The sequence below is a fragment of the Pelodiscus sinensis genome, chromosome 2 (assembly GCF_052426305.1).
Source record: "Pelodiscus sinensis isolate ZL-2025 chromosome 2, ASM5242630v1, whole genome shotgun sequence".
Classification (NCBI taxonomy): domain Eukaryota; kingdom Metazoa; phylum Chordata; order Testudines; family Trionychidae; genus Pelodiscus; species Pelodiscus sinensis.
The window spans coordinates 73,553,138-73,573,885 of NC_143053.1; the positions used below are offsets into that span (position 1 = coordinate 73,553,138).

General features: G+C 45.0%; 1 protein-coding gene across 3 annotated transcripts in view; it reads left to right on the forward strand.

The window, feature by feature from the left end:
- Window positions 1-20,748, forward strand: part of CCDC178 (coiled-coil domain containing 178) — a 382,168-nt gene that overhangs the window by 104,319 nt on the left and 257,101 nt on the right. For all 3 annotated transcript variants that reach the window (XM_089776273.1, XM_089776275.1, XM_089776274.1), the window contains exons 9-11: window positions 6,280-6,375; window positions 6,479-6,615; window positions 12,052-12,235. In XM_089776273.1, the coding sequence (XP_089632399.1) occupies window positions 6,280-6,375; window positions 6,479-6,615; window positions 12,052-12,235 (417 nt within the window). The remainder of the gene's footprint in view (window positions 1-6,279; window positions 6,376-6,478; window positions 6,616-12,051; window positions 12,236-20,748) is intronic.

Below are 20,748 nucleotides of genomic sequence, written 5' to 3' on the forward strand. Positions count from 1 at the left end.
GCCTTCGACACTGGTTGGCATCAGTTTACATCCCAACAAAGCACAGTATCCTCAAGATAGCAACTCCTCCACTTCAGGTCCACACATCTCTGTGCTGGTGGACCGAACTGACAACCTCATGGCAGGGGTACCATTCCATCGGCCCCAACCACTGAAGCAGATAACCTCAGATGCTTCCCTTATTGGCTGGGTACCACATGTCCGGTATGACAGTACAGGGAAAATGGTCAGCAGCAGAGAAAAATTTCCATATAAATTTTCTCGAGCCCAGAGCGGTCCTTTACATATTCAGGTACTTTTGGACCCACATATCTGGTATGGCAATCAGAATACTTACCGACAACATTACAACAATATGTTATATAAATCATCTTTTTTACACCAGATCCTGGATTACATTCTGCACAATCCCAGTCCCTCTGTGCAGAGGCGGTCCAGTTATGGGATTGGTGTATTTGAAAAAACACCACCTTAATAGTGTCCTACTTACCTGGCACCAGGAATGCTGTTGCAGATTCGCTGAGCAAGCATTTTCCTCACGATCATGAGTGGGAGATCCATGCAGATGTCCTTTGCTGCATCTTTTGCCAATGCGGGTCCCCATATGTGGACCTATTTGCCACCTACAGCAACGCGAAATGCCGTCACTATTGCTCCAGTGCGGGCATTGGCCCGGGGTCATTAGGGGATGCATTTCTGGCAGATTGGGAAACTTCCCTGCTCAATGCATTTCCCTCAACCATGCTCATACCCAGAGTTTTAGAAAAGATCAACACGGACTCAGCCCAAGTGATCCTAATAGCTCCTGCCTGCGCATGACAACCTTGATTTCCATTCCTTCAAAAAATGTCAGTACAGCCACCCTATCCCATTCCCCCCTTCAAAACCTTCTCACTCAGAACCACAGCTCTCTTTCATCTGAACTCCAGCAATCTATATTTAACAGCCTGCTTCCTAGCTGATTCAAATTGTCAGAATACCTCTGTTGAGAACAAATAAAACATGTTTCGATGCACAGTAGAGGGGAATCTACCCAAAATATTTACCTGGTGAAGTGGCAGAGATTTGTTGCCTGGTGTTCTGATAATAGCATCGACCCACAAGCTTCTTTTTTACACCAGATCCTGGATTACATTCTTCACCTGCAGGAGACTGGCCTTTCAGTTGCTTCTTTGCAAGTGCATTTAACAGCAGTCAATACTTCCCACCACCCCACAGAAGGGATTCCTCCTTCCTGGAATCTGGACTTAGTACTGGATGCTATGAGGTATCCTCCATATGAACCTTTGGCCGCAGCATCATATGATATGCTCACAATGAAGCTGCTTTTTCTGTTGGTGATCAAATCTGCTCACAGAGTTAGCAAGTTGGTAGCCTTGGTGGCATTGCCACCATATACAACATGCAGCAGAGAATCAGTCACTCTCCAACCTCATCCTGCCTTTATCCCTAAGGTCTACTTGGAGTTTCATGTTAATGAGCCTGTTATACTCCCTTCCTTCTGTCCTAAGCCTCATGCCTTGCCACAGGAAGTGCTTCTGCATACCTTCAACATGCGTCAAGCATTTGCATTCTTATATCGACAGAACTAAGGGTTGGCACAAGACAGACCGCTTGATAATATCAGCCGCGGAGCGATACAGAGGTGAGGCCTTATCTTCCCAACGTATTGCTCGGCTGATAGTCAAGTGCATCATGATGTGTTACTCTATTCGGAACAAAATTCTTCTGGCCCAACCGAAAACTCACTCAACCAAAGCAGTGGCCACCTCTGCAGCTTTCCAACTAGGAGTCCTCTTCCGTGACATCTGCCGAGCAACTACATGGTCATCCAATGCTACTTTCATGAAGCATTATGCCATTGTACAACATCTAGATGCAGACTTCACTGTAGCCTCAGCCGTATTCACACCTCATGACTAACCTCGATTCCAGAGCCCACCGTACAGACAGTTTGAGTACTGCTACATAGTCAACTACAGTGGAGCACCCAGGGGACACTACTTGAAGAAGTAGTAGTTACTCACCTTCGTGCAGTAATGATGGTCCTTTGAGATGTGTGTCCTGGTGGGTGCTCCATGACCCATCCCCCTCCCCGCTTCAGAATCTCGTTTCTGGTTTCTCATTTCAGATCACTAAGTGGTGAGAGGAACTGGCGGGAGCTGGACTGCGTACAGCAGGCAAAGAGCGTGAATAGTGCAAGACGCTAACTGCACATGAGTGGTCTAGCTGACTACGGCTACTAAAAGTCTCCGATTTGTGGCTTTGGGATGAGCCCGACACCTACAGTGGAGCACCCATGAGGGGACACATCTTGAAGAACATTATTACTTCATGAAGGCGAATAACTTCTTTTCATCTAGTGCCATCTAATTTGGGGTAGATTGGCTTAACTCCATTGCTCACGGGGCTAGTTTTTTTTCTCACCTGAGTGACATAGCTGGTTCAGGCTAATTTTTGAGTGTGGACTTGGCTTTATTTTATACTTCCATGAAAAATGATTCTTCCTGCACTACATTTTGCCACTTACAGAGGGTTGAGACTCATTGCTGCTGGTCAATCTGGAAATTAGTTCTGTGCAGCTCCAATGTGCCACATTCAGCCGATGTCCCACCTCTTGTCTGTTCTGCTGTCTCCACTATATATCTTTTGGAGTACCAATAGTCCTCAGACAGGCCCCATGATCTGATGGGGGACTGCAGTCCCAAGTGTAGCCCCACCAGCTGTAGTCTTTAACTTGACCAGTCTCTACAGCAGCCAGTAGGACGTAGGATGGGGGAGACCTGCTCACTACTTTGGTCCCTGACCTAGTGACCCTTGAGCAGCAGTCTCTCACTGCCCTCCTCTACTTCCTTTCAGTCCCCTTTACTACCTTCTATCCTAGAGCCACCTCACCATAGCTCTTCCATCCACTCTGCTTCTGTATCAAGGCTGCAGTCTAGAAGTAGTCAATCAGAGCTCCCTCGGCTCCATTATTACAAAGGTGGTACACATGTTCAGAAAGGGTACATAAAGTCTGGTGTATGCTGATTGCACACAACTGTGAGAGCTGTGCACTCCCTCTGCATCCAATCAAAGTGCTACTATGGTTCAATCAGCACTTCCCGCAAATCCTAGGTATGAAGCACAGTTAGCAAAGCTATGCCATTCCAGGAGATCATCTTAGTTACAATAATCATCTATATCTGTGGTAAAAAGATCTTCGCGCCTTAGGAATTCCCTGGGATGTTCAAACCACTTTTAAAGACCTTCCTTTTGAGGCCCTCCATTTGTGGAAGGCTCCCACAGTGATTCTTTATTCTGTTGGCTACTGTGGTCCCAAGAAGGCAGCAAGACTTTTTTCAAGCAGCATCTCTCTGTTCAGTACTATTATCAGCTTCACAAAACCACTGCAGTGCTGAGACACAAAGCTGAGACTCTGTGGCTGATAACCTGCTGTTTCTTTCTCTACTGTAATCCAATCTGCATCGTCTTCCAGGCTGCAGGTTTGATTTTGGTGTTCAAAGCTTGACACAACTTCTCAAAGATTCCTTACCTTGAGGGTTTTTAACTTTTTGAAAGACTTGGCAGCATGGGGTATTCTATCCAATTTTAGTCCCTTCCCATTCTCTACTCTCCTGACCTATTACAAGACTAATATGTGGCTCTCTACCTTCAGGATGCCTATTTTCACATATTCATTCATCCTGACCATAGGAAATGCCTGAGATTCCTAGAAGGTTCCTTTCACTTTCACTATAAGGTCCTGCCTTTTGGTCTTTTCATTGCACCAAGTGATTAGAAGTCATAGTGACTCATTTAAGGAGAAAGGTCTACCCATATCTTGATGACTGGCTCATTGCAGGAAGATCACTTCAGCAAGTGGTAACTAGATTCAAGTGACTTAAAGCTCTTTGTCATGCTTGGCCATCAAAGTCAGAGAAAAATCCACAAATTCTCTGAGTCAAAGCATAAAGTTCATAGGAGCTATTCAATTCCAGATCAATGAGAGTTTATTATCTACAAGAAAGATTCCAAACTACCACCAACTCCAATCCCACCCAAAGACACCAGTAAGGACATGGCTCAGATTTATGGGACACATGGCTTCATGAACTTATATGTATGTGTTACAATTTGCCAGTATTGATTTGTACTCCATACAGTGGTGGTTGAAATCAGTGTACCTACCCAGTAGACACCAAGTGAACATGGTGGCCACTCTCCCACAAGAAGGCTCATTTAAACTGGTGGAAAGGTCCTCTTCAGGTGTGCAATGGTGTACTCTTCTCTGTATTTCTGTCAGTCAAGAAGCTGGTTACAGATGCTTCTACTTCTAGGTGAGATGGACTCATTTAGGTCACCTTCATTCAGACTTAGGACATGTGGTGCCCTCATCTAGGTTGTCTGCATATAAATGCCCTAGAACTCTGAGGCATTTTTTGACATATAGAACATTTTTGTCTCTACTTCAGGGATTCACAAGCCAAGTACTGATAGAAACATAACAGCTATGCAGTATGTTAACAGAACCAACCCTGGAACTTTCCCTTGCAACAAACCCAGTTGCAGCTTTGTCCACATATTTACTCTGGAGACACCATCACTGGACCTAACCGCGTCAGTTATACAATCAAGGATTCATATTCTTGTACGTCCAGCAATGTAATATATGCCATCATGTGCCAGCAATGCCACTCTGTGATGTATATTGGACAAACTGGTCAGTCACTTCACCAAAGAATCAGTGCTCACAGATCAGACATCAGATATCGCCACACACACAAACCTGTGAGCCAGCGTTTCAATCAAATTGGCCATTCCCTTAAAGACCTGACAACATGCATCTTACAACAAAGAGACTTTAACACCAGATTACAGAGGAAGACCTCAGAACTTTTATTTATGCTAAAATTTGACATGTTGCGAATGGGCCTTAATTGAGATAATTATCTTACACATTGCAAAGACAGCCTCCCCACCTTTTAATATTTGTAGACACCCCAGATTGGCCACTTAATTGACTCTTACAGTAAGCAATTTCCTCCTTCCTTGTCACTCCCCCCTTCAGCCCTAAATTCTGTTCTATGTAGCTGATTTGTCAGTTTGTATTTTTTTACTTTTTTTATTGTATCCCTCTGTTATATAATGGTCATGTTAATTCACTTTCAGAATATTATCTGAAGAAGTGGGTCTGCCCCACGAAAGCTCATCACCTAATAAACTATCTTGTTAGTCTTTAAAATGCTACATGACTGCTTTTTTTGTTTTGTGGAGGAACCAGGTCACCTTCACTCTCTCAAGAAGCCATTTGTTGCTGGCCTAATATCTTCAAAGCATTCAGAACTTACTAGCCAATCACTGAATAGCCAGTTCTCAGACAGCTATCAGTGATCAACCAAAGTGTTGCACAGACATCTTTTGCAAGAGGCAATACAAACCAGTAGATCTTTTTGCCAAAGGTCAGAAGAAAGACTAAGTATTCTGCTCCAGAGGGAAATTCAGTCCAGTTCCTTTCTTATTCCCTGGACATTGGAATTGATGTATGTTTTTTCCCCAAATTCCAATGATATCAATGGTTCTGAGGAAACTAAGGCAAGATATTAGGTCAATGATCATGATAATTCAAGCATTGGCTTGGCAGCTCTGGTTTTTGGATATGTAAACTTCTCAGTGCAGCCCCTTGTCATGTTGCCTGCTCTGCCTAACATAGTCTCATAGAACAAAAAATGGATTTTATGCTTTTATCTAATATTGTTACATTTGACAGTCTGGTTGCTGAATATCTGACATCTACCAAAAGAAGATATTCAACTGAAATTCAGAATACTCTGCTCCAAAACAGGAAAGCTACAACTAGACTGACTTTTATAAAGCTAAATGGAGAGAGGTTTTCTTTTGGAGCCTGTCAACGTACCAACTGATATCCCCAATCACTTGAAGAAGAAAAAGTGGTTATTTATTTTACATTAATTATAGCTCTTTGAGATATGTTATCCACAAAGATTTTATAAATGTCCCTCCTTTCCTGCTATTACGGAGTCTTACTCTGGATTCTGTATTGGTGAAGGACTCCTAGCATGCAGATGTGACCCCAATGGATAATGGTAACCAAAAGAGTCAGATCATGTATGCATCAATTGAGTATGTCCTAGGAATGAAATTGATGTGTGCAATACATCTCTAAGAACTGCACTTACTGTAAAGTAAGTGACTGGTCTTTTTTTATTTTTGTAAATTAATTTTTGTGTAGTTATCTTGTTGCAAATATTCTTATTAACTTTTACATATGTTTTGCAGGTACAAGATTTAAACAATAAAAAATTGGTTCAAGAAAATGAGAACAAAAGTTTATTAGATGCTTGTTCTGAAGTGATTAAAATGATTGAAGGTTTGGTAAGTTTTTTTTATTGTTTTCATGAATTACAACTGAAAATCTTTGTATATTTTGTTATCTTTAAATGATCATCAAGACATATTCTGTCTTAATGCTTCTTAGAAATCTAGCTGGGAATCTGAACGGTTGAATATGAAACAAATGGTCCTCAATACTCTTCAAACAGTGGATGAACTGGAATGTGAAAATAAAGAACTTGAGAGAGAAAATGAAGAATATCTAAAAAAATCCAGAGAGAGGTAATTCAAACTCTGTAAAATACTTGCAATATAAAAGGAAAATGCAATGATCTGGAGGAAAATAAGCAGCATTTTAGATGAACATCAGTCAATTGTTTCTATTTAAAATATTTCTTAATTCAATATTTCAGTCATTTAAAATCACATTTTGACAACTTGTACCTAAATACACTATATCGTCTTTTCTCTGGATGCTCTTAATTTGGGAACACTTACGGTATGGACCCTGGCAGGTGGAGGAAGAAACAGCTGTGCATACTGCCACTCATCCTCCCACTGCCCCCAGCTGGGGGAACGGCAGCACTGCAATATGCTGTGCCAGAGCCTTTTCCCCACTGCTCACATAGGAGCAGGGGACGGTGCCTAGGTGAGGCGGGCGATGTAGAATGCCAAGTAATGCCTACTTCCTGGCCTAATTCCAGAATGCCTACTTCCATCCCCCTCACTCCTTCCCTGGTCTGGCAAAAACTTAAATCTGGCAAGCCTTGTTTCTCAGGGTTGCCGGATTAAAGAGGTGCAAGTGTTATTGATGATCTGTAATCCCACTCTCATGCCCCCATCTTCTCAAACATAAAAATAATAATGGTCACACTCATCAGTTCTGTAGTTTGGCAAATCACAAAACAAACAATCGAATTTTCTTATATTATTTGTAGATTGAAAGGAACTTCATTCCCAATTATACTTTGAAACATTTTTCTGCGAATATATAGAACACTAACTGTAGCGGATGAATATAGGCAAGCAACACGGGAATGCAGGGGCAAGATTAGAAAGGCAAAGGCACAAAATGAGATCAAACTAGCTACAGGCATAAAGGGAAACAAGAAGACCTTTTATAAATACGTTAAAAGCAAGAGGAAGACCAAGTACAGGGTAGGCCCACTGCTTAGTGAGGAGGGAGAAGCAGTAACAGGAAACTTGGAAATGGCAGAGATGCTCAATGACTTCTTTGTTTCGGTCTTCACCAAGAAGTCTGGAGGTGTGCCTAACGTAGTGAATACAAGCAGAGAGAGGGTAAGTTTAGAAGATAGGATACACAAAGAACAAGTTAAAAATCACTTAGGAAAGTTAGATGTCAGCAAGTCACCAGGTCCTGATGAAATGCATCCCATGATACTCAAGGAGCTGATAGAGGAGGTATCTGAGCCTTTAGCTATGATTTTTGAAAAATCATGGCAGACAGGGGAGATTCCAGAAGACTGGAAAAGGGCAAATATTGTGCCCATCTATAAAAAGGGGAATAAGAACAACCCAGGAAACTACAGACCAGTCAGTTTAACGTCTGTCCCAGGGAAGATAATGGAGCAGGTAATTAAGGAAATCATATGCAAACACTTGGAAGGTAATAAAGTGATAGGGAATAGCCAGCATGGGTTTGTGAAGAACAAGTCATGCCAAACTAATCTGATAGCTTTCTTTGATAGGATAACGAGCCTTGTGGATAAGGGAGAAGCGGTGGATGTCATATACCTAGACTTTAGTAAGGCATTTGATATGGTCTCGCACGATATTCTTATTGATAAACTAGGCAAATATAATTTAGATAGGGCCACGATAAGGTGGGTGCATAATTGGCTGGATAACCGTAGTCAGAGAGTGGTTGTTAACGGTTCTAAATCCTGCTGGAAAGGGATAACAAGTGGAGTTCCGCAAGGGTCTGTTTTGGGACCCGTACTGTTCAATATCTTTATCAATGATGTAGATATTGGGATAGAGAGTACGCTTATTAAGTTTGCAGATGATACCAAACTGGGTGGGGTTGCGACTTCTTTGGAGGATAGGGACATAATTCAAAATGACCTTAGCAAGTTAGAGAAATGGTCAGAGGTAAACAGGATGAGGTTTAATAAAGAGAAATGCAAAATGCTCCACTTAGGAAGGAACAATCAGTTCCATACATACAAGATGGGAAGCGACTGTCTAGGAAGGAACATGGCGGAAAGGGATCTAGGGGTCATAGTGGACCACAAGTTGAATATGAGTCAACAGTGTGATGCTGTTGCAAAAAAAGCAAATATGATTCTAGGTTGTATCAACAGGTGTGTTGTAAGCAAAACTTGTGAAGTCATTCTGCCGCTCTACTCTGCACTAGTTAGGCCTCAGCTGGAGTACTGTGTCCAGTTCTGGGCACCACATTTCAAGAAAGATGTGGAGAAATTGGAAAGGGTACAGAGAAGAGCGACAAGAATGATTAAAGGTTTAGAGAACATGACCTATGAAGCCAGGCTTCACGAACTGGGCTTGTTTAGTTTGGAAAAAAGATTAAGGGGGGACATGATAGCGGTTTTCAAATATCTAAAAGGGTGTCACAAGGAGGAAGGAGAAAATTTGTTCCTCTTGGTTACTGAGGACAGGACAAGGAGTAATGGGCTTAAAGTGCAGCAGGGGAGGTTTAGATTGGACATTAGGAAAAAGTTCCTAACTGTCAGGGTGGTCAAATATTGGAATAAATTGCCAAGGGAGGTGGTGGAATTTCCCTTTCTGGAGATATTTAAGAACAGGTTAGATAGACATCTGTCAGGGATGGTGTAGACGGAGCTTTGTCCTGCCTTGAGGGTGGGGGGCTGGACTCGATGACCTCTCGAGGTCCCTTCCAGTTCTATTATTCTATGATTCTATGATTCTATGAACTGCATAAGAGGGACCTGTCTCCTAGCAATAGGATGAAGATAGAGTTGGAGAATGCTTCTTTATTGAGGCTCCCTTTATAGAAGTGGTAGCTCTCTCCCAGAAAAAGGATGTAGAAGAGAGCAACCACATCTCCTACTAATAGTGCCTCAAAAAAGAAGGGTTCTCTGACTCTTTGCACATCATCAGTACCATCTGTGCTCCAGTGGTGTACATCCAAATTGGCAGCATCTTCTAGGACTGCTAAACATGAAGACCCTAGGCAGAAAGGCTCTCAGAAGGACAGCAGAGACAAGACTACCCCTTCTACTGCAGCTAAATACTTGGTATTGAGCACCTCCACAGTGCCTAATTTTATGGCACCATATTCTGGCTCTCTGGTGCATAATGCTGACACAGTGGTACTGAAGTCTAATTTACATCCTTCAGTACAGACATTCTCTGCACCAGTCCTCCCAGTGCCACAACAATTCTTAGTACTACAACAGTTATCACCGATGCCATCTTCAGTATCGAGATCTATTTGAACACGGTGGTTTCTCTGACATAAGGACTGGAATAACTTGTTCTCAGTACAGATATAGCATTGGCTCATGCAGCATCATTATACATGCCAAGATACATTTCTTCGTATTTTTTTCTAGTGAGGAGGACAGTGATGAGGAAGATTATGTTTATTCTTTGCACCACTCTTCAGTTATCCAGGGAATTTTCAGATCAGATCTCCAAAACAGCTAGGGCACTGTTCCATGGCTGGCATCCAGTGATGGTATAGACATCCATGGATGCCACCACCAATGCCTTTCCTACTATAGTGGCCATGTTGGGACCTATGAATTGTATATAAGCAACATTGTTCCAAGCCTCCCAGCACCTCAAGGGAAAGATAGAGATGCTCTCCATCAGTGTCAGAGATGGGACCCCCTAAGTCCCCTGAAGAAACTTTTGAGGAAGTAGAGGGTGCTTTAGATCAGGACACCAGTCCTACAATTAACACCTCCTTCCCTCCAGGAAAGATCCTCCTGCCTCCACCATCTATAAGAGGAGATTATTTAAAAAATAATCAGGAGCATCTTAAAAGAATTGCAGACACTCTCCAAATCCCTCTGGAAGAGGTTGCTTAGTCCCAGCTCACAGCTCAAATTGTTGGACATATCACACACATCAGACTCCATCAGAATTGCACTTCCAATAAATGAGGCACTCATGAATTCTGCCAACACCATCTGGCAGACTCCCATAATAATCCCCCTATTTGTAAAAAGTCGAAATAATACATCCCATTAAAGGAACTTGAATTTGTATTTTCACTTCCCCCCCAACCAAACTCATTGTTGGTTGTCAAAGGTATTCCCCACTTAAGCACTTTGGGTATGTCTACACTAGCCATCCTAGTTTGAACTAGGGTGGATAATGTAGTCATTTGAACTTGCAAATGAAGCCCGGGATTTAAATATCCCAGGCTTTATTTGCATTTTTCCGGGCACCGCCATTTTTAAATGCCCCGTAGTTTGAACTACCTGTCCGCGGCTACACGCGGCACGGGCTAGGTAGTTCGAATTAAAGCTCCTAATTCAAACTACCATTATTCCTCATTGCAGTCTTAGACACATGCATACAGAACCTCCTGCTTTTGAGGACAAAGGAATCAGATCATAGTCTCAAAAAACCCTGTGATTTTATTTACAAACAAAGAAGACATACTTGGCAAAGCATACTTGGTTGCTAGGTGTTACAGCACAACTGAAAAAAAAAGATTAAATGCACAGAGAATTGCTTCCCTGGGAGTCAGTTTCAGTTACAGTGAATGAGGGGAGGAGGATCCAATACAGAGGAGTTTAACCAAACCAGAAAATAAAATAACCTGATCACATCTAACTACACATTCACTGTCCTCTGATATATCCATTGTTCCAAGCTTCAGTCCTTCTAGACATGGATATTCCTCAAAATTCCTTCCTGATTCCCAGGACTTTATCTCTCTGCCAGTTCTTGCTCTGAATTCACACAAAAGCTGAAGCAGGCTGAACCTGTTTCATTTTAGATCTCTCACTTCTTCCCATTGGCTCTCCTGGCTCCCTGCCAACACTTGCTGTATACCCACTGTTCTGCATTTAGCCCTTTACTCATAATTTAGTTAACTGAATAGTTAGGATGTTTAGAAAAGGGTCGTATCCCTCCCAGCCATCACAGTGGTAAAGCCCATCAAAGAATAGGGTAGTCAATACCATTTTGAGGTCCACCCCTCAAAGGTAATATAGAATCATAGAGCGCTAGAACTGGAAGGGACCTCTAGAGGTCATTGAGTCCAGTACCCTTCCCTTACGTCAGGACCAAGTACCATCTAGACCATCCCTGATAAATGTCTAATCTAATCTGCTCTTAAATATCTTTAGTGATGGAGATTCCACAAGCTCCCTAGGCAATTTATTCCAGTATTTAACCACCCTACAGTTTATTATGCAATGTCCTTTTAATATAGTTTTTTACTTATCTGTATTACGGATGTAGACTTTATTTGCTTTCTGGATACTGTAGAACAAAGATATGACTTTCTGAAATCAATAGATTATCAGGAAATACAAGTTACAGTATATTTTCATCAAAATGGAAGTGTACATTTGGAACATGCACCTCCTATATTCAGCATCAACTAAGTGATTAATAAAATATTGACTTTCATTTGTAAGATTTTTAAAATGTTTTAGCTTTACTTATTTAACAGTGATTTTTCTTTTACAGCTCTTCTTCTGCAAGCTTGACTCTCTTGCAAGATAATTTCAAGGCTCTGTTTTATTTTAACAGTTCAAGAAGAAAAATAACATATCAGTCAGAACTGCAGAGTATAAGCAAAAACATCAAGAAAATTGAAGAACGATTACGAAAAGTTAATAAAGAGCTATATAATATTGAAATGGCTTATGGTGAAGGAAAAACAAAAGTGGAAGAATTAGAAGAACAAATAATTAGAGAAAAAATTCGTTACAAGGTTGTATATGACATTATATTTAAAAGCATTTTTAAGATGTAGAAAAATTGGATAGAAGAGAATATTTGTAACAGTCCTCGTTTATTTATTGAGATATGCCCTTCTTATAGGCCACAATTCATATAGTTTTTGACCAAAGCTTTTCATTCAAGATCATATTTTCAGTACCTTACAACTTTCCAGACTTTAACTTTATGGGGTGAAGTGTTCCATGCCAGCACAGAGCTGCTGCAATCTAGAGTTTTTCGCAGAGTTTCAGCAAAAGTAATCCTCCTGTTACATGAAATGACGGAAGGGAAAAAGTCCATTATTTTGCCAATCTTAAAACCGCATGATTTCACTGAAAAATTCTAGGATGCCGATCCTGTGGAATAGAGATTTGATATTTGCATGGAGGTTGCTCTCGCCTTTTACTGTTCCAGTGAAAATCCACCCCATTTGTCTGAAATGCAAGCCATTGAAAATTGCCATTTGCAAATTTTTTTTGGAGTCTGACAGTAAGTCTCCAAGGTTACTATACCTCTATTGTACTCTGTGCCAACAACAATGGGCATGATCCATTCTCACAGAACCCGGGGACAGAGAGAGGGCTACTATGGCACAAGGCACAGAAATGAGAACAGTGATACTTATGTTTTCAATGCTCTGCTGACACCTAGGCTATGTCTACACTGCAGGGAAAAGTCAGAAAAAGATACAAAAATTGCAAACTGCAGTTTCCGTATCTTTTTCTGCTTTTCTTCTGAAAAAGGCTTTTCCAACATTTGGCCCGTCTACATGGGCCAAATCTTGGGAAGAAAAACCCTCTTTCAGAACATCACTTCTTCCTCGTAGAACAGGAATGCCGAAAAAATGTGTCTGCTTTTACAAAAAAAAATTCAGAAAAGCAGATGCATTCCTTGGACATGGCAGAGCTTTTCCGGCATCCCGGAAAAGCTCTGCAATGTAGACATAGCCCTAGGGAACATATAGGACAGGGACTGCTAACAGGGAGTTTTGAGAGGAAGCTCTCCAGGTGAAGGAGGAAGCAAATACAGAACCCTGGAGGGAAGTGGCTGTCTGTAGTATGTGTGTGTGTTTGCGGGTTTCTTGCGGTGTACTGAGCTTGTGTTTGGCTGTTTGGTTTGGAGGTTTTTTCCCTTTCCCATCTCTCCCTCCATCCCCCACAGAGTGTGTGATGTGGCTGGCAGGTGGAAACTGTGAACTTCTAATCAGGGTTTGAACTCTAGAAGCCTTTGCTCATGAGCCTTAATTAGCGGGAGAGGCTATCAGGCAGTCCAAGGCTTTATAAAGGAGTGAGTCAGTGACCAGGGAGCTTGCGACCAGGGACTGTTCACAGGGACTGTTGAGAGTGAGTTTTGAGAGGAAATTTGGAAGGGGTGGGGAAGGGGCGAGGTATATTTACCATTCTTTAAGATTTTGTCACTACGCTCCTGCCCTTCAAGGAGGCATTTAATAACATCTGAGGAATCTCTTGGATGGAAGGAAGGTATGGATAGTGATAGGTCTGCTGTTGTTACCTGCACAGCATGTGCCATGTTTGTCTTCCTCCCAGAGGAAAGAAGGGATTCCATCTGCACTAAGTGCAAGCTGGTCACCATTTTGGAAGAAAAAATAGAGGACTTGAGGCCCAAGTATCTACCCTATGATCTATGAGAGAGGATGAAGACTTCCTTGATAGAAGGCAGCATTTAATTCTGCAGGCACAGCAGGCTGAAAAGCCAGTGAGGACTGTAAAGGACAAGGAAGAGAACTGGCAGCATGTAGCCTCTAGAAGAAGAAGGCCAACTCAGGTATCCCCCATTCCTGTAAAGGTAAGTAACCACTTTCAGGCTCTCTTCTCAGGCACTGCAGTGGAGAATCCTTTGGCAGGGACCTCTCATGGAAGAAATCAGAAGGGAACACTATCTAAGGGAAGGCATAAGATACATAGTCCTAGGGATGAGGGTTCCACGACCACTACCCTCAAAAGAAGAAGACGGGTGGTGGTGGTCAGGGACTCTCTCCTAAAAGGGACTGAGTCATCCATCTGCTGTCCAGATCTAGAATCTTGAGAAGTGTGCTGCTTACCAGGACCTCGCATTCAGGATGCAACCAAGAGTCTTCCCAAAGTGATCAAACCTTCAGATCACTACCCCTTCCTGCTTCTCCATGTAAAAACTAACGATACAGCCAAGAATGACCTTGAGCAGATCACAGCAGATTATGTAGCACTGGGAAAAAGGATCAAGGAATTTGAAGTGCAAGCGGTGTTCTTGTCCATCCTCCCTGTTGAAGGAAAAGGTCCAGGTAGGGAATTGAGGAAGTAAATGCATGGTTGTACAGGTGATGTTGGAGAGAGGGCTTTGGTTTCTTCGACCATGGGACTCTGTTCCAGGCACAATGACTGTTAGGAAGAGATGGGATCCACCTAACCAAGAGAGGAAGGAGCATCTTCGTGGGCAGGCTTGCAAACCTAGTGAGGAGGGCTTTAAACTAAGTTCACTGAGGAACGGTGACCAAAGCCCTGTGGTAAGTAAGAAGTCGGATACCGGGAAGAAACACAAGGAGGAATGAGCAACAAGGGAGGACCCCTGATTCAGATGGAGAAGGTAGGGTGATCAACTGGTTATCTATGGTGTTTGTACACCAATGTGAGAAGCCTGGGAAACAAACAGGAAGAATTAGAAGCCCTGGCCCAGTCAAAGAACTATGATTTGATTGGAATAACAGAGACTTGGTGGGATGACTAGTGTGGCTGGAGCACTGTCATGGAAAGCTATAAACTGTTCAGGAAGAACAGACGGGGAGAAAAGGAAGAGGAGTTGCATTGTATGTAAGGGTATGCCTACACAGCAAAGTTATTTCGAAATAACAGCTGTTATTTCAAAATAACTGTACTAGCATCTACACAGGCCAACTGCTATTTTGAAATTAATTCAAAATAGTGGAGAGCTTATTTCGAAATTGGTAAACCTCATTCCATGCGGAATAGCACCTATTTTGAAATTGCTATTTCAAAATAAGCGCTGTGTAGGTGCTTATTTTGAAATAGGGACCTCTAGCCCTTCCCAGGGTGCCCTGGTGGCCACTCTGGGCACAAACAGGAAAACTCCTCTCCTCCCTCCCCGTCCCAGAGCCCTTAAAAGGGTAGAGTCTGGCTACAGTGTTTTGTGGCTAGCACCATGCCTGCCAGCCCAGAGCCACTCTGCTGCTGCCCCTGACCCAGGCCGCAGCATGAGCCGGCAAGCCACTGGCAGCCAGTCCTCCACCACTCCCCAGGACTAGTCTGCCAGCTCCCAGGAGCCTGCCAGGGGCTGGAAAAGGTGGGCACCTGCCTGGTCCAGTGCAGAGATCAGGGATCTCATTGAGGTTTGGGGGGAGGCCTGCAAAGGCCATGATCGTTGTACTAGATGGACGAACGTGGCCATCTACAGTCGCATGGCTGCCAGTCTGGCCACCTCTGAACCCAGGAGCAGGTTCGGATGAAAACCAAGGAGCTGCAGCAGGCATGTGCCAGGGCCACAGGAAGCAGCTCCCACACAGGCAAACCCAGACTTGTGCCCCTATTTTGACACCCTGAGCCACATACTGGGGGGCAGGATGGTCTGTGCCCCCCAGGTGGTCATCGACCCTGGAGCAGAGGGCCCTGACCAGGGCACAGCGGAGGAGGAGGGCCAGGAGCCACAGGAGCCTAGAGGGAGTATGCCACGCAGCCAGGGCCCCCAAACCGTCCCAGCGGACCCCCAACCCTGAGCCCTGAGCTTCTCTTCCCCATTCCTCCCCTTGCCTCCCTCTTCCAGCTCCCTCCTCCCAGGTTTACCCCTCCCCTCTCCCACCCTCTTGCCTCCCTTCTCCTGCCTTCATTCCAACCCCCACATCCCAGTTTTGTTCAATAAAGAGAGTTTGATTTCTTGAACACATGTCTTTATTGTTCATCAGGAAGGGGGGTTAAGGAGGGTTAAGTGGAAGGATGTGAGGGTGGAATGAGACACAAGTCCCCAGTGGGGCACACCAGGGAGACTTTAGTCCTCCTCCGGGTGGAAGCTCTCCCACAGGGCCTCCCAGATACAGACAGCCCCGCGATGTGCCTTCCATGTGGGGCTGCATGTACAGGCCAGCCAACTGCTCAGCCTCTGCAATTCAGACTGGCAGGAAAGCCTCCCCCTTCCTCTTGCACAAATTGTGCAGCACGCAGCACGCTGCCACCACGTGCAGAATATTTCACTTGGAGAGGTCCAGGCGGGTGAGGAGGCATCTAAAGTGGGCCTTCTGCCGGCCAAAGACATCCTCCACCATGATGCAGGCCGTGCCAAGCCTGGCATTAAATGCCTGTTGGGGAGGGTTGAGGTGTCCCGTGTAGGGCTTCATGAGCCAGGTCTGTAGGGGATAGGCCACATCCCCCACCAGGCACACAAGCATGTCCGTGTCCCTGACCGTGATGTGGTGTTTGGGGAAGAAGGTCCCAGCGTACAGCCTCTGGCAAATGGAGAAGTTTCGGTACACTCGTGCGTCATATACTTTGCCAGCCCAGCCCACATTGATGTCCACAAAGTGGCCTCGGTGGTCAGCAGGATGATGGAAAAGTATCCATTGCGGTTGATATAAAGGGAGGCCTGGTGTTCTGGGGCATGGATGGGGATGTGTGTCCTGTTGATAGCCACCCCACAGTTGGGGAAGCCCAGGACATCAAACCCCTCGATGACCGCATCAACATCAGCAGCACTCTATTGATGGCCTTGACCACCTGCAGAGGGACACACAAAACCGAGAGTCACTGAGGTGCCAGGGTGGCTGAGAGTGCTCCTTCCGCACCACCGCCCCGCCCCTACTCCCTAGGAGCAAACTCCCTGCAATCCTGGCCCCCGCGGACAGTCCTTAGTGCGGGTGGGACAGAACAAACACTCCCATGGAGGGGACTTGCATCATCTCCCCCCCTTTTCCCTCGGGCAGCCCATCCTCTCTTTGCACTCCCCCTCCTGGCACAGTGGCCAGAGACTGCCATGCCTGCATAAGCACTGCTCCAACGGTGGATCTCCCTATGCTGAACTGGTTCCCCATGGATCGGTAGCTATCCAGCATGGAGAACTTCTAGAGAGCAATGGCCACATACTTCTGGAGGTGAATGATGGGCTGTGACAGAGTCGCCGGGCAGTGCACTCCTGTGTCAAGCACCACACTGGGGAAGGGGTGGCACCAGTGGATTATATAGATGCCGCCGGGCTGGGGTTTCGCGGTGAGGAAACTACCGAGCTCCATACTCCTGTGGACGGTGTCGAGCCAGGAGAGGGAAGGATGGTGCCATGGCAGTGGGATGGGTGCACAGGCGCAGTTAGGCAGGAAGGCCTCAACCAGGCAGCACCTGCTTCACGCCAGAGGCATGGTGATTCACAGCGCATCTGTGCAGGAGTCAGGCAGCCTACATGGCACTGCAGTGCCATCTTTAAAAGTGGCACGCCACAGTCCAAAATGGGGGAGGATGGGCAGCGAGGTGAATTGGAACAGGTAGGCTCTGAAGAGGGATGGTGAAGAGGGTGCATCTATCGTGGAAGTCACGCTCTGACGGGCTGGGGTTCTGAGGCTTGAGTGGACAGGAGCCAACTGGGGAAAGGGCCAGGTGGGTAGGAAGTGGCCCAGGGTTGGGCTTACAGCCTGTGGGCCGACATGTTTTGACAGTATCCCTATCAATCAAAAGGGGGTTAAGGGCGAGAGAGTAATCGTCCCTCCCTTACGGCCCTGGGCCGGGAACCGGAGATATGTTTGAGCCTGGATCCCCCTCCCCGCCAGCCCGCCGGCATAAGGCGGGGAGCACTGAGTGGCAGGTGTTATATCGAGTTGCTAAACTGTAACTGCATAAAAGACACTAAGTCTACCTCAAGGAGGCTGTTGGACTAAATTGTAGGAGGTAGTTGGACTGAGTAAGGGGGACAGGACCCTGGGGTAGCATGTCCCCTAGGACATGGGGCGCGCTCGTTCACACTGGCCTCGTGTGTGTCCCATCACTGCAGAGCAGGGACGAGCCACTCGCAGAATTCCATGAAGGTGTCCTTCTTCATCTTAAAGTTCTGGGTCCATTGTTGGTCTCCCCAGTGCTCCAGGACGATGTGGTCCCACCAGTTCCTGCTGGTGTCCAGATGTGGCAGGGCACGCTGGCATCCAGGAGCTGCAGATGCTCCTCCACATGCCCCAGGAGGGTCCAGAAGATGGCCTGGGGGTTGGGCTGTAGCAGATGCTGCAAGGCAGCCTCCAGAAAGTGCTGCCAGGCTTGTAGCAACACATCCAAAAGAAGCATCAGAGTGCCCAGGAGCAGCTTCGGCTCCATGATGTAGTGCTGTGGTGTCCCAAGTGAGGTCAACCAGAGCAAACAGAGAAAAAAATGCTTTGCTGTCCCTCACTGAGGTAGGCAAGTAAGTAGGGAAAGCTGAGAACTGGCTGTCCAGGGGGGTCCCTTTAAGCACAGGCCTCATACAGCCTCAGGCAGCAGCCACACAAAGTAACTCCTGACCTGATGCTCTGCCAGAACCGGTTTCAGCTGGCCTTAAATATGATTCAGCGTCCAATCAGTGCGGACGCGCTATTTTGAAATGCATTTTGTGTCTAGATGCATTATTTTGAAATAAGATATTTCAAAATAACTATTTTGAAATTAGATATTTCAAAATAACGCTGTACCATAGACGTACCCTAAGAGAGCAGTATGATTGCTCAGAGCTCTGGTATATAGAGGGAGAAAAGCCTGTTGAGAGTCTATGGGTTACGTTTAGAGGTGAAAGCAACAGGGGTGATGTTGTGGTTGGTGTCTGCTATAGACCACCGGATCAGGTGGATGAGGTAGACGAGGCTTTCTTCAGACAACTGAGAGAAACTTCCAGATCACAGGCCCTGGTTTAATCATCCTGACATCTGTTGGGAGACCAATATAGCAGTACATAGATAATCCAGGAACTTTTTGGAGAATGTCTGGGATAACTTCTTGGTACTAGTGCTGAAGGAACTGACCAGGGGCCATGTGCAGCTTGACCTGATGCTCACAAACAGGGAGGAACTACTAGGGGAAGTAGAGGTGGGTGACAACCTGGGAAGCAGCGATCACGAGATGGTAGATTTCAGGATACTGACCAAAGGAAGAAAGGGGAGTAGCAAAATACATACCCTGGACTTCAGAAAAGCAGACTTTGACTACCTCAGAGAACTGATGGTTAGGATTCCCTGAGATGCTAACATGAAGGGCAAAGGAGTCCAGGAGAGCTGGTGGTATTTTAAAGAAGCCTTATTAAAGGCACAGGAAGAAACCATCCCAATGTGCAGCAAGAAAAGCAAATATGGTAGGTGACCAGATTAGCTTCCTGGGGAAATCCTTGGTGAGCTTAAACACAAAAAGGAAGTTAGGCATGTTAGGAATAAGAGGGCAATCTGAGAAGGTTTGGGGCCCTTACTGGATGAGGGAGGTAATCTAGTAACAGATGATGTGGGAAAAGCTGAAGTACTCAATGCTTTGCCTCTGTCTTCATGGACAAGGTCAGCTCCTATACAAATGCACTAGGCAACCCAGTATGGGAAGAAAGTAGACAGCCCTTGGTGGGGAAAGAACAAGCGAGGAACTATTTAAAAAAGCTAAACATACACAAATCCATGGGCCCAGATTTAATGCATCGGACGGTACTGAGGGAGTTGGCAAATGTCATTGCTGAGCCTTTGGCCGTTATCTTTGAAAACTCGTGGAGATCAGGAGAGATCCCGGATGACTGGAAAAAGGAAATGTAGTGCCCATTTTTAAAAAAGAGAAGGACAATCTAGGGAACTACAGACCCATCAGTCTTACCTCAGTCCCTGGAAAAATCATGGAGGGGATCCTCAAGGAATCCATTTTGAAAGAGGGGAAAGTGATCAGGAATAGTCAACATGGATTCACGAAGGCCAAGTCATGGCTGACCAAGCTGATTAGCTTTTATGATGCAGTAACTGGCTCTGTGGATATGGGAAAGTCAGTGGATGTGATACACCTTGACTTTAGCAAAGCTTTTGATACAGTCTTCCACAATATTCTTGCCAGCAAGTTAAGGGAATATGGATAAATGGACTGTAAAATGGATAGAAATCTGGCTACACTGTTGGACCCAATGGGTAGTTATCAACGGCTCAATGTCGGTTTCTAGCGGAGTGCCCCAAGGATCGGTTCTAGGACCAGTTTTGTTCAACATCTTTATTAATGACCTGCATAAGGGGATAGATTGCACCCACAGCAAGTTTGCAGATGACACTAAACTAGGGGGATAGGTAAATACACTGGAGGGCAGAGATAGGGTCCAAAGTGACCTGAATAGATTAGAGGATTTGACCAAAAGAAATCTGATGAGGTTCAACAAGGACAAGTGTAGAGTCCTGCATTTGGGATGGAAGAATCCCAAGCATTGTTACAGGCTGGGGACTGAATGGCTAAGTAGCAGTTCTGCAGAAATGGACCTAGGGATTACAGTGGCTGAGAAGCTGGATATGAGCCAACAATGTGCCTTTGTAGCCATGAGGGCTAATGG